Source organism: Podarcis bocagei, assembly GCF_964188305.1.
Source record: "Podarcis bocagei genome assembly, chromosome: 1".
Classification (NCBI taxonomy): domain Eukaryota; kingdom Metazoa; phylum Chordata; class Lepidosauria; order Squamata; family Lacertidae; genus Podarcis; species Podarcis bocagei.
The window spans coordinates 75,943,851-75,955,933 of NC_138125.1; the positions used below are offsets into that span (position 1 = coordinate 75,943,851).

The 12,083-nt window shown below is 43.8% G+C and overlaps 1 protein-coding gene across 1 annotated transcript; it reads left to right on the forward strand.

Moving 5' to 3' along the window:
- Positions 1–624: 624 nt before the first annotated feature.
- PSMG1 (proteasome assembly chaperone 1) lies at positions 625–10,701 on the forward strand. The gene is made up of 7 exons (XM_081205682.1): positions 625–925; positions 2,414–2,511; positions 3,250–3,401; positions 4,269–4,331; positions 5,925–6,123; positions 7,399–7,535; positions 9,513–10,701. The coding sequence occupies exons 1-7, from the start codon at positions 783–785 to the stop codon at positions 9,582–9,584; spliced, it is 864 nt and encodes a 287-aa protein (XP_081061808.1). The 5' UTR covers positions 625–782; the 3' UTR covers positions 9,585–10,701.
- The last annotated feature ends 1,382 nt before the right edge of the window (positions 10,702–12,083 follow it).

Here is a 12,083-nt window from a genome sequence, read left to right on the forward strand (position 1 = left end):
ACGGGTGGCGCTGCAGGTTAAACCACAGAGCCTAGGACTTGCCGATCAGAAGGTCGGTGGTTCGAATCCCCACAACGGGGTGAGCTCTGTTGCTCGGTCTCTGCTCCTACCAACCTAGCAGCTTGAAAGCACGTCAAAGTGCAAGTAGACAAATAGGTACCGCTCTGGCGGGAAGGTAAGCGGTGTTTCTGTGTGCTGCCAGATCTGGTTCGTCAGAAGCGGCTTAGTCATGCTGGCCAAATGACCCGGAAGCTCCCTCGGCCAATAAAGCAAGATGAGCACCGCAACCCCAGAGTCGGTCACACTGGACCTAATGGTCAGGGGTCCCTTTACCTTTACCTTAAAACAAAGTAAGCAGAAGCAGCAAATATTTAAAGAACCAGAAGGGAAGGTTAAGGGAAGTCACGGAATGGGGGGGTGTGGAGATTTGGAATCATTAATTTTTTTCTTTATTGTTTATGATGTTTACGTTGAATATAAAACTGTAAAACCTAATTTTTAAAAAAACCCTACACTGCTGCTGCCGCTGCTGCCGGGTAAGGCGGGGCTTCGCTCGCAGGCTTCGCGGGAGAGGGGCAGGGCCCTCCCTGCCGAACCCGACGGGCCTCCGCCCCAAAGAAGCGCGCTCCTCCACGGAGGCGACCTGAGCGAGCACACGGCCCGGGCCGCCCGCCCTTCCTTCCTTGCCGGTCGCTGTGACCCGGAAGGGCTCCCGGCGCGTGTCTCGGCAGGCAAGCGGGCTAAGCGAGGCGGCCGCTCTTACTTGGGCTGCCCGGGGGGAGATGATGGCCACGTTCTTCGGCGAGGTGGTGGCGCCTCCGTCCCGCGCTGGCGACGACGACGACGACGACGAGGAGGCGGCGGCCCTGGAGCGCGAGGAGACGCCGGAAGATCGCGAGATTCGCCAGCAGCTGGAGAAGAAAAGGTGGCGTCCGGGGCGGGCGGGAGGCAGAGGAGGCGCTTGGAAACCAGGCACGAGGAGGGATGGGAAAGGAGGAAACGCCAGAGTCGAGGCTCTCAGCCCCTGCCTGGGGGAAAAACAAAAACAAAACCCCAAAAACATTCTGGTCCCTTGCAACCCGTGACGTAACAACGGGGGCACTTCTGGGCATGTGAAGAGTGCCTTCCCGCCGCAGCGATATCATTGCAGCTTTCCCTTAGGCAGGTGGGCGCGACCCTTCAGCCGGAGGCGGGAACCAAACCTCAGCTGAAGGGGTCGTGTGGTAACCTAGCCTAGAATGGTTGTCAGTGACGTTAGAGTTAATTGAACTTGATATGTACATTTGTTTATATCCCTTCTTTCTTTCTAGTCTAATGGCATACCGGGGATGCACTGCCATCTAGGCACTGGCCAGGCCCAGATGTGTGTAGTTTCTACAATGGGGGGGGGGGACTATGCCATGTATCTTCAGAATGTGTTGTGTGGTTCCCAGTGCAATAGGTGTGAGCATCTGCTGCCATCGCCCTTCCCCTTTCGGGGGAGTAACGCGAATCTACTTGCGCCAACCTGTAGTTTTGGGGGCTGTTGCTCTGTGACAGATGTGAGTAACCTTTGGCCCTCCAGATGTGCCTGAACTGTAGCTCTCATCAGACACAGCCAGGGAGTTGTAGTTGAGCAACATCTGGCTTGACAAAAAGGTTCCCCCACACCTGCCCTCTGAAGTAAGGTTACCAGATTTTTTTTAATGAATCCAGGGACACTTTTCAAGGGGACTGATTTGTAAATCTGGGGACTGTCCCCGGGAAATGGGGACGTCTGGTAACCTTACTCTGAAGACAGTGATACCCAGCAGAAGTGTGAGAGAAATGACAGTTCCTGGCTTGGGTTTTGGGGGGAGATCTGTGCTTGGTTACACCTTACAAAGAGGCTCCCATACAGATGCTCCTTCATTTTACTTTTCACCCGGCAGGAGTAAAGAGTCTGGGGAACGGGTTAGTTTCAGTAGAATAGGACAGTATGTGGAAAAAGTTTTATAGAGGCCCTTCTTCCTCTCTATCCTTTTTGGCTGCATTGTGTAGCAACCCCCACAAACCCACGTAGGTTCCTGTAATGTTTTTAATCTTCTCTCCTTCTGATTTCCTTGCACAAATGGGTTGGGAATCCTTTTATAGGCTATTGGCCTACTAATTGCTCTCTAGGGGTGAGTGGAGATCTAAGCTTGTAATCCTAACCCCCGTTACCTGAGACTTGAAACCCACTGAATTCTGTGGGACTTCTGAATAGACATGGTTAGGATGGCAGCCTATGCCCCTTGATCAGTGATAGTACTGTGAACACCCAGCGGATACATCTATATTTAACCTGTCTCGATTGTACAAGTAACACTTCACTGGAATGGTGCCGTTTCTTATACATCTTATCGCTCAGGCTATGTTTAACCTTGTTCTGTTTTCATTTTGTTTCTGTACTCAGGGAAGTTCACATCCTCTGGAATTCAACATCTACTGCATCTAATAACGAGCAGTTTCCTTGCTCAAAGTTCGTATTGGCTGTAGGGAATAATGCAGTAGGTAGGCAATCTGTATGTGTTCTTCATTTCAGTGTTTAACTACCCGTAAGCAGGGCATGATAGAGATGTTGAAGATTATGCATCTGCTGTTATCATTTGTAATAGTAGAACTTCCATGTAGTTGAATGTAGGAAGATTCAGGATAGACAAAATTAAGTACTTCCCTCAGCACATACTTTCACTATTGAATTTGCTCCCACAGGATGTAGTGATGATCACTAGCTTGGATGGGTTTAAAGGGGGATTAGATAAATTATTACTTTTTGATGTGTACAAAATAGTGTGCAACCTTATAATTTTTTGTGTGCATGTACACTTCAGATACACTGTGTATCTGAAGAAGTATGCATGCACATGAAAGCTTATACCAGAACAAACTTAGTTGGCCTATAAGGTGCTACTAGTCAATTTCGTATTTTGTTTTTTTGTTTTTATTTCAACTGCATCAGACCAACACGGTTACCTACCTGAACCTTATAATTTGTTAGGTATTTTGTAACTGAGTTTAGTAGGCATGTTTACCTTAACCCCCTCCCCTCCAGTTGAATTCTACGGAAACCAAAAATTGTTGTTTATCTTACTTTCTTTATATTTCTGTGTATATGCACTAAATAATCTACAGGGAAGCTGCCTACATAAACTGAGTAGCATCACTCCACTTCTATATAGCAATGGTGGTTACGAACAATGTGCAGAACATAACAGTGCTATAGGAAATAAATCTCATTTCTGCTTGCAGCATTCTTGTCTTCCTTTGTTTTGAATTCTGGAGGCTGGGAAGTCATAGGATCTGTCAAATTGTGGAATGAGTGGTGCAGAACATCAAATACGACCAAAGTCCTTCCAACAGATTCCTTCTGTTTGTTCTATCGGTTGATTTCAGATCCCACAGTAAGTAAGATAGAGAGTTGTCCCCAACATAGCATTAAGCACCCTGTCACTATGAGGATTTTGTCTTAGGCAGCTGTACTTTCCACCTTCTCTGCTCCCACATGCCCTCTAAATCTGTTTCAGGGATTCTCCCAACCCTCCAGAGCAGATTTAGGGAGTCCCGTTGCATAAGTGGAAATCCTTGCACTGACATAATGCATTCATTGGATACCTCCCAGAGCTTATGGAATCAGACTTGAGTTTGTTACTTGATGATATCTTTGTATTTAACTGATGTGGTTTGGTGCCAGACAGCAAAGTTAGACTGTTCAGCCCTGCACTTGTGTTTGCATTGACTCTTCTTGCCTATCCTTGTGTTTAAGAATTAGAACACCAGCAGTCTGCGCTCATTCAAGTGCTTTTGGATAGTCACGTGCTTTCATATTAGCTACATAGTATACATAACTTTAGATGTGGCCTTTAGTGCTTTGTAAGGAATGAGAGGTTGTAATATGGTATTCCTTCTTACAAACACATGCAGCCCCTTTAAACTGACTTAGCCTAGACTTGCATGCAAACCATGTGCTCCACCACCATTCAGTTACAGCCTCTTCCTTTTGTCTTATTGGTCAGTGAAGAAAGAGCCTTACAGTAACAATTGTTGTCTGTGGGTGTGTCCATTGTAGGATTAGCCAAGATCAAGTGTGATGTGCAGCACAATCCTATGCACATTTATTCCCCAAGTTCCACTGTCTTTAGTGGAGCCCCCTGGAAAGTGCCTGTGAGATTACAGCTTTCGGTTATCATAATTACTTTTCATGCTATATATATATTAACATAGTTCTGTTTAAAATTCATGAAGCATTTATGACTGTTCTGTCATTTCAGGTTTTATTGTGCCAGTGCAGTTGTTACGTGGCAGAGGACCAGCAGTTTCAGTGGCTTGAAAAGGTAAGAAGTGGAAGAAATGGGGATACAAAGCAGTGTTAGAAACTGAAATATGAAAGCTAGGAGCTAAGTGGCACCATAATCCTAGGTTATGGGCACAACAACAGACTGTCTAGGCACACTTTTTTATAACAAGAATACAAAGTGAAAATGAATGAACTGCAGCTAAAATATTATGTTTATTTTTCACATGGTCTTAATATTCTTAAGAGGGTCTCTTATCCAGTCTTCAGAGAGTAACTGGAAGTGGGGAGGCAGAAAAATGTCCTCCTTTCCTTCCACTCTGCAGTTTTAATCTGAAATCTTAGGCGCAGTACTGCGCCCAGAGCTCAGAAACCACGTGCGCTAATGAAATTCCCTGTCGCAAAATGCACCTAGAACAATAGGAGTTTCAAGCCCTGATACAAAGTGCAAGGGTGAAAGAGTCCCCTTGTTTTGTGAGTCCATACTGTGGATACGAGAAGTAATGGGTCTAAGATTCTGGGCTGCAGTCTTATACATACTTATCTTGGAATAAGTCTCACTCAATTCCATAGGACGTACTTCAGAGTAAACTTATATAAGATTGCACTGTAAATAAATGTATTGCTGATTTGTTCACTGGTCATTGTATGTCTGTTTTACTGGGTAAAACATTGACATAATGTATCAAGGGCCAAACAGTAAGAATAATTGTTTACCAGTCAGCATCCTAAAAGGAAAATTGGTTGGAATTGTTATTCAGCTTTGCCAATCATTGTTGTTGTCCTTCCTCATTTTAACCCCTCAACAACCTTTTGAGAGGGGTTGGGCTAAGAGATCGTGACAGGCCCAAGGCCACCCAGTGAACTTTGTGGCTGAGTGGGAATTTGAATCCTGGTCTCCCAAGTCCTAGTCTGACACTTACCACTACACCACACTGGCTTGATTTGTTACCTGTAACTGTGTTGAATCCAGCCTGTTGCAAACAGAAATCCTCTGTGTCCTCTTCCGAACGGAGGAGGATATTGCCTACAAAAGCTGATAAGCTCCTTTTCAGCACACTTGCTCAGAGGCCTTTTGGCACTTTGACTTTGGTGCATTGGCCTCTGTTCCTCGAAAAAGAATATATGATGTTGCATAGGACATCTTCAAACTGGCATTGCTCCTGTACAAGATAGTGTAGATCATGGTGCTGTGACATTTCTCCAATCTGGGATTCAGTTATGGGCTGAAGGAATATGAATGTGTGTATTACAGGGACTGAATGTTACCGACGAAGTCAATTAAATTGCAGAGAAAGCTTCTGCAGATTCATTGAGTCTCTCAGGTGCCACAGGACTCATGCTTCTACAGACACTAGTAGAACAACCCTTTACAAATCTACTCAGAAATAAGCCCCCTTGATTTCAGTGGGGCTTACTCGGGAGGAGGGAGTGTAAGACTGTGGCCCAAAGGTTGATTGACCAGCAGTGGTATGAGTGCCATGTTGCCATTGCGGCTTCCCACATTTGCCCTTAAGGGTTGATATCATGGGGAAGAACCACAATAGTGCTGGAGGCTCCTGTAACACTGCTGGTATGTGTGAATTGGCTCCAGCACCTCGCACTTAAATTGGGATTTACACTTTCATCCTAGGTTTTTGGATGCATGCAGAAGACGGATTTGCAAGTGCTTGTTCTTTCAACCTGCTCTGTTACGGAATATAAAACAACAGAATCAACTCTAACGCTTCCTTCTCCTTTTCTGAAAGCATTAAAGACAAGCACGTTCAAAGATAAAGTCTGTTGTTCACTACTAGAACAGCCAAATATTGCACGGGACCTCCCTGCTGCAGGTATTTAACAGTGCAAAACCTTAAGCTGAATAAATGTCTATAGTGGTACCTCAGCTATGAAGTGTCCTGCTCAAGGAGGAATTCACCTGGCACCAACTTTGCTGTCTTTTAGGCACCAAGAAAAAACCCCTTTTGATGCTTCCAGGCATTTAAAAAACATTTTTACCATTTTCATATCAAACCATTGATTAAAGGTGGTTTGTATATAGTCCTGGAATAAATAAGTATAATGTTGTGGCTGCTTTTTATCTGGTCTTGAATGACTGGTGGATGTTCTCTCAGTGGGAGCTAATTGTTAGGAAAGAGCTGAAGAATTTTCCTTCAGTGTTTTGCATGGGAAAGCCAGAACTGGAAGGTGACCCATGCATGTGCAAGCACAAGCCCTAGCAGAGGAGATGGGTGTGCTGTGAATCAACAAAAGCAATTTATTTGGGGTGGGGGAGAGCAACAGGTCAGAGTGAATTGCACTTTTGCTGGAAGGTTGAAGGCACTAATGTGGAGCAATTAATCTGCTGCCTGGCAGGAATGTGTGCTGTTTGCCTCCACTTTTTTATGGTGTTTTTTTAAAAGAAAATGAACAAATATTACAAAAATGCCAGAAATATTCAGAATTTTCTCCTTCAAAGGGAGCTTACTGCAGCTAGTGTTGCCCTTGTAATTTTTCGCTGTTGGGGGGAGTGCGGAGCATGTAACAAAAAGTTGGCTGGAATTCCATTCAGACTGATGGGCACCAATAGAATTATCCTCCTCAATACCGTAAGATATTCTGCTGCTACAGCAAGTGGCAGTAATGGCACCAGCCTGGCTTTATAAAATGTGTTTTATTGGCAAAGCAACAGCTTTACACCATCTACCCAGGCAGGAACAAATGATTTGCTTAATAGACTACAGGAATGCTGCAATCGCATTGTGCATTGCAAATCCTGCATGGAGCAGAAAGTTGGGCTTGATGACCTCTGTGGTCCCTTACAACACTGGTTCTGTGACAGTGCCTTGAACATTGCGTTAAGGCTATGGAACTCTGACCTAGAGTGTTGGTCGGCCTTTTTTTTTCTCATGGCATGCTTCCAGAAAAAAATAGTTGTTAACATGTGTGATTTGTTGTGAATTTCTTACAATATGCTTGCAGAAAAAAATAAGGTGTTGTTGTTTTTTAATGTATGATTCATTTTGATCAACTGAGCATGTTGCTGATTTATTACCACTGGAAAAGCAGGTTACTAGTGTCTCTCTCTCTCCCTCTCTCTCCCCTCTTGCCTCCTGAATTGTGCCTAGTTCTCAGTTACTGTCAGGTGTGGCAGATCCCTGCAGTGCTTTATCAGTGTTACACTGATATCATCAAACTGGATTTGGTAACAATTGAAGCTTTCGAGCCCTTGCTATCTTCCAGAATCCTGAAGGGTTTGGTGAAGGTAAGGTTCAATTATTAAGCCTGTATGTGGCCTTATTTCAGCTTGCCTGTCTGCAGACTTGTCACCATTACAGCTGCTGTGAAGGGACCTAAGAGGAGGCCAGCTGGATCAGACCAAAAGCCCATCTAATCCAGCTGTTCTCACAGTAGCCAATCAGGTGCCTACAGGAAGCCAATAAGCAGGACCAAACTTCATCAGCACTCTCCAGAAACTAGTATTCAGAGGCATAAGGACACTTGGAATTCAATTCCCAGAAGGGCCACTTTGTTGTATTTGTGGGTACGAGCCCTGAAGCATCCCAGCAACATTGTATTGCTTTTGAGTCACTTCCATGGTACTGAAATTTTCTGCCTCTGGGCGTTAGGAAAGGAGCTGTGAATGCAGATTAGGGATTACTGTGTGTCAGGGGTTTCCCTTGTTGAGTGCTTAAAACATTTGCTTAGCTGCTTGTTTGACTTTGTGAGATGCTGTCTTTGGCTTTGATTTACACCTGGTTGGGATATAAATTGGTTTACATTGAGATTTATTTTTTTTACTTTAATTGGGGTTTTCCTCTCATGTTTGAACCTAGGCAACAACAAAGGGTTTATGATCAAAATCCATATTTAGGTCATGTTCGAAAACTACCTACATCCATGCACTTCATAATTCAAAGGATAAAAGCTTGTCACTGGACTTTCTTCCATAGGCCACATAACAGAATAATTTAGAGTTAACCACACCTGCCAACAAATGTCTATTTTTACACCAGTTTTAACTGCTGTTGCTTCTGAAGAATCCTGGGAACTGTAGTTTGGTACGCAGACTACAAATTCTCTGTTTGAGTTTTCTATCCCACTTGCAGAACTACGGTTTCCTGGTTTCCCCAGGACAGAGGGAATGAATGTTAACCAGTTAGTGTCTCTGGTGTAGAAATGCCCTTGGAACAAAGATCTAACAACTATTTCAAAATGAGTGGCACTCAGCTTGGCTTGCACAAAATGTCTTGTAACATAAAACAATCAGTACAATCACCCTTCAGTGCGAGCAAGAAATGAAATTCAGGTCACAGGTAGGCTGTGCTGTTATGTGTTGCTTTTTCTCATCCTTTCTAGCCACGGGATGACTGCTAGAGTTGTCCTCAAGCTGTAGAGAAAATCTGTGATAATCCAGTCTTAAATGTAAACTTTAACTCAAAACATTGCTGGGTTTTTTTTAACCCTGAAGCTCTTGCAGAAACTGCAGCTTTTAAAAAACAACAACACAAAAAGTTAATGGTTTCTGTCCTGTGCTTCCTTTGCTTAGGTTTAATGTAAATGACTGCCAAAGTATCTGAGTATATTTCCACTATGATATTGAGTTATTGGTTCCTCAAACTAGGCTCAGTAAGTGGATTAGGCTAGCAACCGTCAATCTGAAATGAAAGACGTCTATATGGTACCTCTGCAGTCCACACCCTGAGCTTGTGCTGATGAACACACAGCAGAACAAGGGTTCCTCCCACAACGCTAAAGTGGAAGGAAAATTAACTGGAGGAATATTGCTGCAATCCAGTGCACAATTAAGCACACTTAAATTCCTGCTGGTTACAGGAGATATAAGAAGGGAGAGTGCTATTGAGCTTATGTCGTGCTTGGCCACTGTGAGCACAGAATACTGGATTAGGTAGGTCTTTGGTCTAATCCTACAGAACTTTTTCTGACATTCTTTAATGATCCACTGTGTGCTCAGTTGAATATTTTTACCTGCCTATGATCAATTAATTAGTTACAAAAGTGTGAAGCGGAACCAGCTGGTTCGCAAGTTGCATTCCATAGCAAGAACCGGATATGGTTGTCCTGGAACAGAATATGGATGCTACATTTCATATGTAATATATAGAGGGTCGTGTGTGTTCGTTTTGAAAAGTTGAGTGGCCAAGAATAAGGAAATACGATAGGCAGTTATTAATGCATTCTTACCTTCACTGGATTTTTTTTTCTATTTTCTTTTACCTAGGACATTTCAAGAAGCACAGAAATATTGAGAAAAGTGGTGACAACAAATGAAATTGATAACATCTACACTTAAAATGGAGAATTATCTTGGATACTTTCAAACTCCAGTATTTTGTCAACTGCAGCTACTTTGCCTGGAAGCATTTGGGAATTGTAGTTGTTCCTTTATAAGTGGAATGTGTTATCTTTTGTACCATATGCTGACTGTTGTGGGGTGTTACCAGCTGAAATGAATTTAAAGGTGACGTTTTTATTTTTCACAAACTCAAGCCACTTTTTATTTTTGCCATGAGCAAAGGCAACTCCTTACATTCTTCCACCAGTAATCAAATCTATATTTTAATGCAGCAAAATAATTGTAGTGGATGTGGCAAAGCCTCTGTCTGTAATTGACTGAGTTGGCCTCCTACCACAGATGCAGGGCAGGCAGCAAAGCCTGTGGATGCTGTTAGTCGAAGTGCTTAGGTACTAGAGATAGGCAAGGCAGGCAAAATAGTCTAATAAGATGCAAGGACATAGGAAGCAAGAACCTGATGACTGAGAAGGCAGGAGGCTAAGGAAGGCTTAGGAGAAGAGGGTGGGACTTTTAAGAGAAAGTGGTCCAGAGGAATTTCTTCGTGGGGGAGGCAAAGAAGTAAAATGGTGAGAATAGACAGGTAGGTAGAGTGGCCACTTACATTTCCTCATTTTTGGCAATGTTTATCACCACAGAAGAAGACACAGATTTGCATAAGCTAATTTACATGTATAGATTCAGAAACAGTTGCCACCATTTCAATAGAAAAAAAGGATCTGTCCCACAATAGCAAGGAACATTGACCTGTGCATTTGTTCAGTCTGTTTTCTAGATGTAAACTATAGATGGGCAACTTCAAGGCCCCTATTCTTCCTTTTCTGTGTTATATATCTTTATAAACTGGACTTCGATCAGACGGCCATTCAAAATAGAGAACTCCTTCCAATTGAAGCATTTCCTTTGTAAAGAGGTACCTATGTCAACACTAGATAGGACACCAGCTCAGGGACAGGAATTGCAAAGTGTGGAATAGCTAATGTTGCTTGAAATAGCCCATTAAACCTCCGTCTGCAGGCTTCTATAACTGTACAGAACTTTACTTTATTACTTAATAGCCAGTTAAGTTTTTCAGTTACATTGCTTTCAAGTAATAAAACCTTCTTATACTAAGAAATTGTCCTATGAAGCTTGTTTTGCCCTTTTGAAATTCTGCAGTTTCCTGCCTTAGGTGGTGGCTGCAAAGAGAACATAGGTGTTCATAAGCAGCACAAAGTGTGGGATCTGGAGCTGAGTTAGAGAGCTGTCGACTCAACAAGGCTGCAGAGAAGACTGAGAAAATAATGTCCTCACTGCCAGTCTCTCTTTACTCCTGTTCTTGGTCACTTACGGTTGCATCATCTTCCTTTCAAGAAAGCTGCTAAGGATTAAACATTCTGGCCAATCAAACAGGTTGGTCTTGCTAACTCAGGGATTCCCCCTGGGTTTACTGCCTCTCTCCGCCCTGAGGCTCAGGAAGCAAAGGTGGAGTATTTGGGTGTGGTCAGATGGCATATGAAAGGATCCAGGTGAGACAACCATCTTGAGGCACTTTAGGACCACCTTGAGACTTCCAGGACTGCTAGGGTTCTCCCTAGGGTCCCACACTGCCTCTTCAGAGGAGGCTTCTCCAAGGTCTGCAGTGGGCAGGATCCCAAAAAGATGTGACTTGCCTTTCAAATAAAGACTGTGAGCCTGCCATGAACCTGTTAGACTGGGAACATTTTTCTGCATCTTGTCTTGAACCTTATGGAGGGGGGCCAGTGAATGTTCTACATTAGTAATTATGGATGGAATTCAATATTGTTCTAAGACAATTGTTCCATTGGTGCTCATTTGATGGAACCACCTCCCATCTCCTCCCTGCACACTGTTCTGGGGGTTCTCTCAACACACACACACTCCCCAGTTGGGGCGGGGGCATGTGCAGGGGGAGGAGAGATGGGAAAGCCCGGTCATGCTGCTATTCTTAAGTTAATATACCGCTCATCACAAGACCATGAGGCAATTTACAACCTAGAATACAAAGGTCAATAAATATAGATATGGTGTAAAAATCAAAAGTCAGGTTTTTTTAGATTGTAAGCAACAACAACAACAACAAGTTACTCTGGGGGCTTTAAGCAAGCAAACAAAACTCGTATTTTCCTTTCGGAGATCTTAACAATTGGGACACAACTCACCCACCTAGCAATATACTCTGCCTCTTCTGACCTCCACTCTCTCCCATGCCCGATTTTTTCCCCCTGGTGCCACCACTGCTAATTTGGCTTAGAAATTTACGACCAAGTGAGCTGAACCAGAATAGACAAAATCTGGACCGCTTGCCCCACCTCTCTTGAAACAGTCTGGGGGTTAGGTGGGGGACCCTCGGGTGTTGCTATTTGTGCATGGAGTGAAGGGCAGGAACTGGAGAGCAGTTTGCACAAAGCAGTTCTCTGGGTACTGCCAGAGCACTTTAATGTTGTTCTCACATTTCGTCTGGCCACCTCCCTCCATTGATTTCTTACTTCCAACGTG

What these genes read in the sequence shown, in the direction of transcription:
- PSMG1 (XM_081205682.1), top strand. Translation starts at nt 783, where the DNA reads ATGATGGCCACGTTCTTCGGCGAGGTGGTGGCGCCTCCGTCCCGCGCT. An exon ending in TGTAGGGAATAATGCAGTAG is followed by an intron (nt 2,512 to 3,249) that starts GTAGGCAATCTG and finishes TTCTGCTTGCAG; the next exon opens with CATTCTTGTCTTCCTTTGTT. An exon ending in TCCTGAAGGGTTTGGTGAAG is followed by an intron (nt 7,536 to 9,512) that starts GTAAGGTTCAAT and finishes TCTTTTACCTAG; the next exon opens with GACATTTCAAGAAGCACAGA.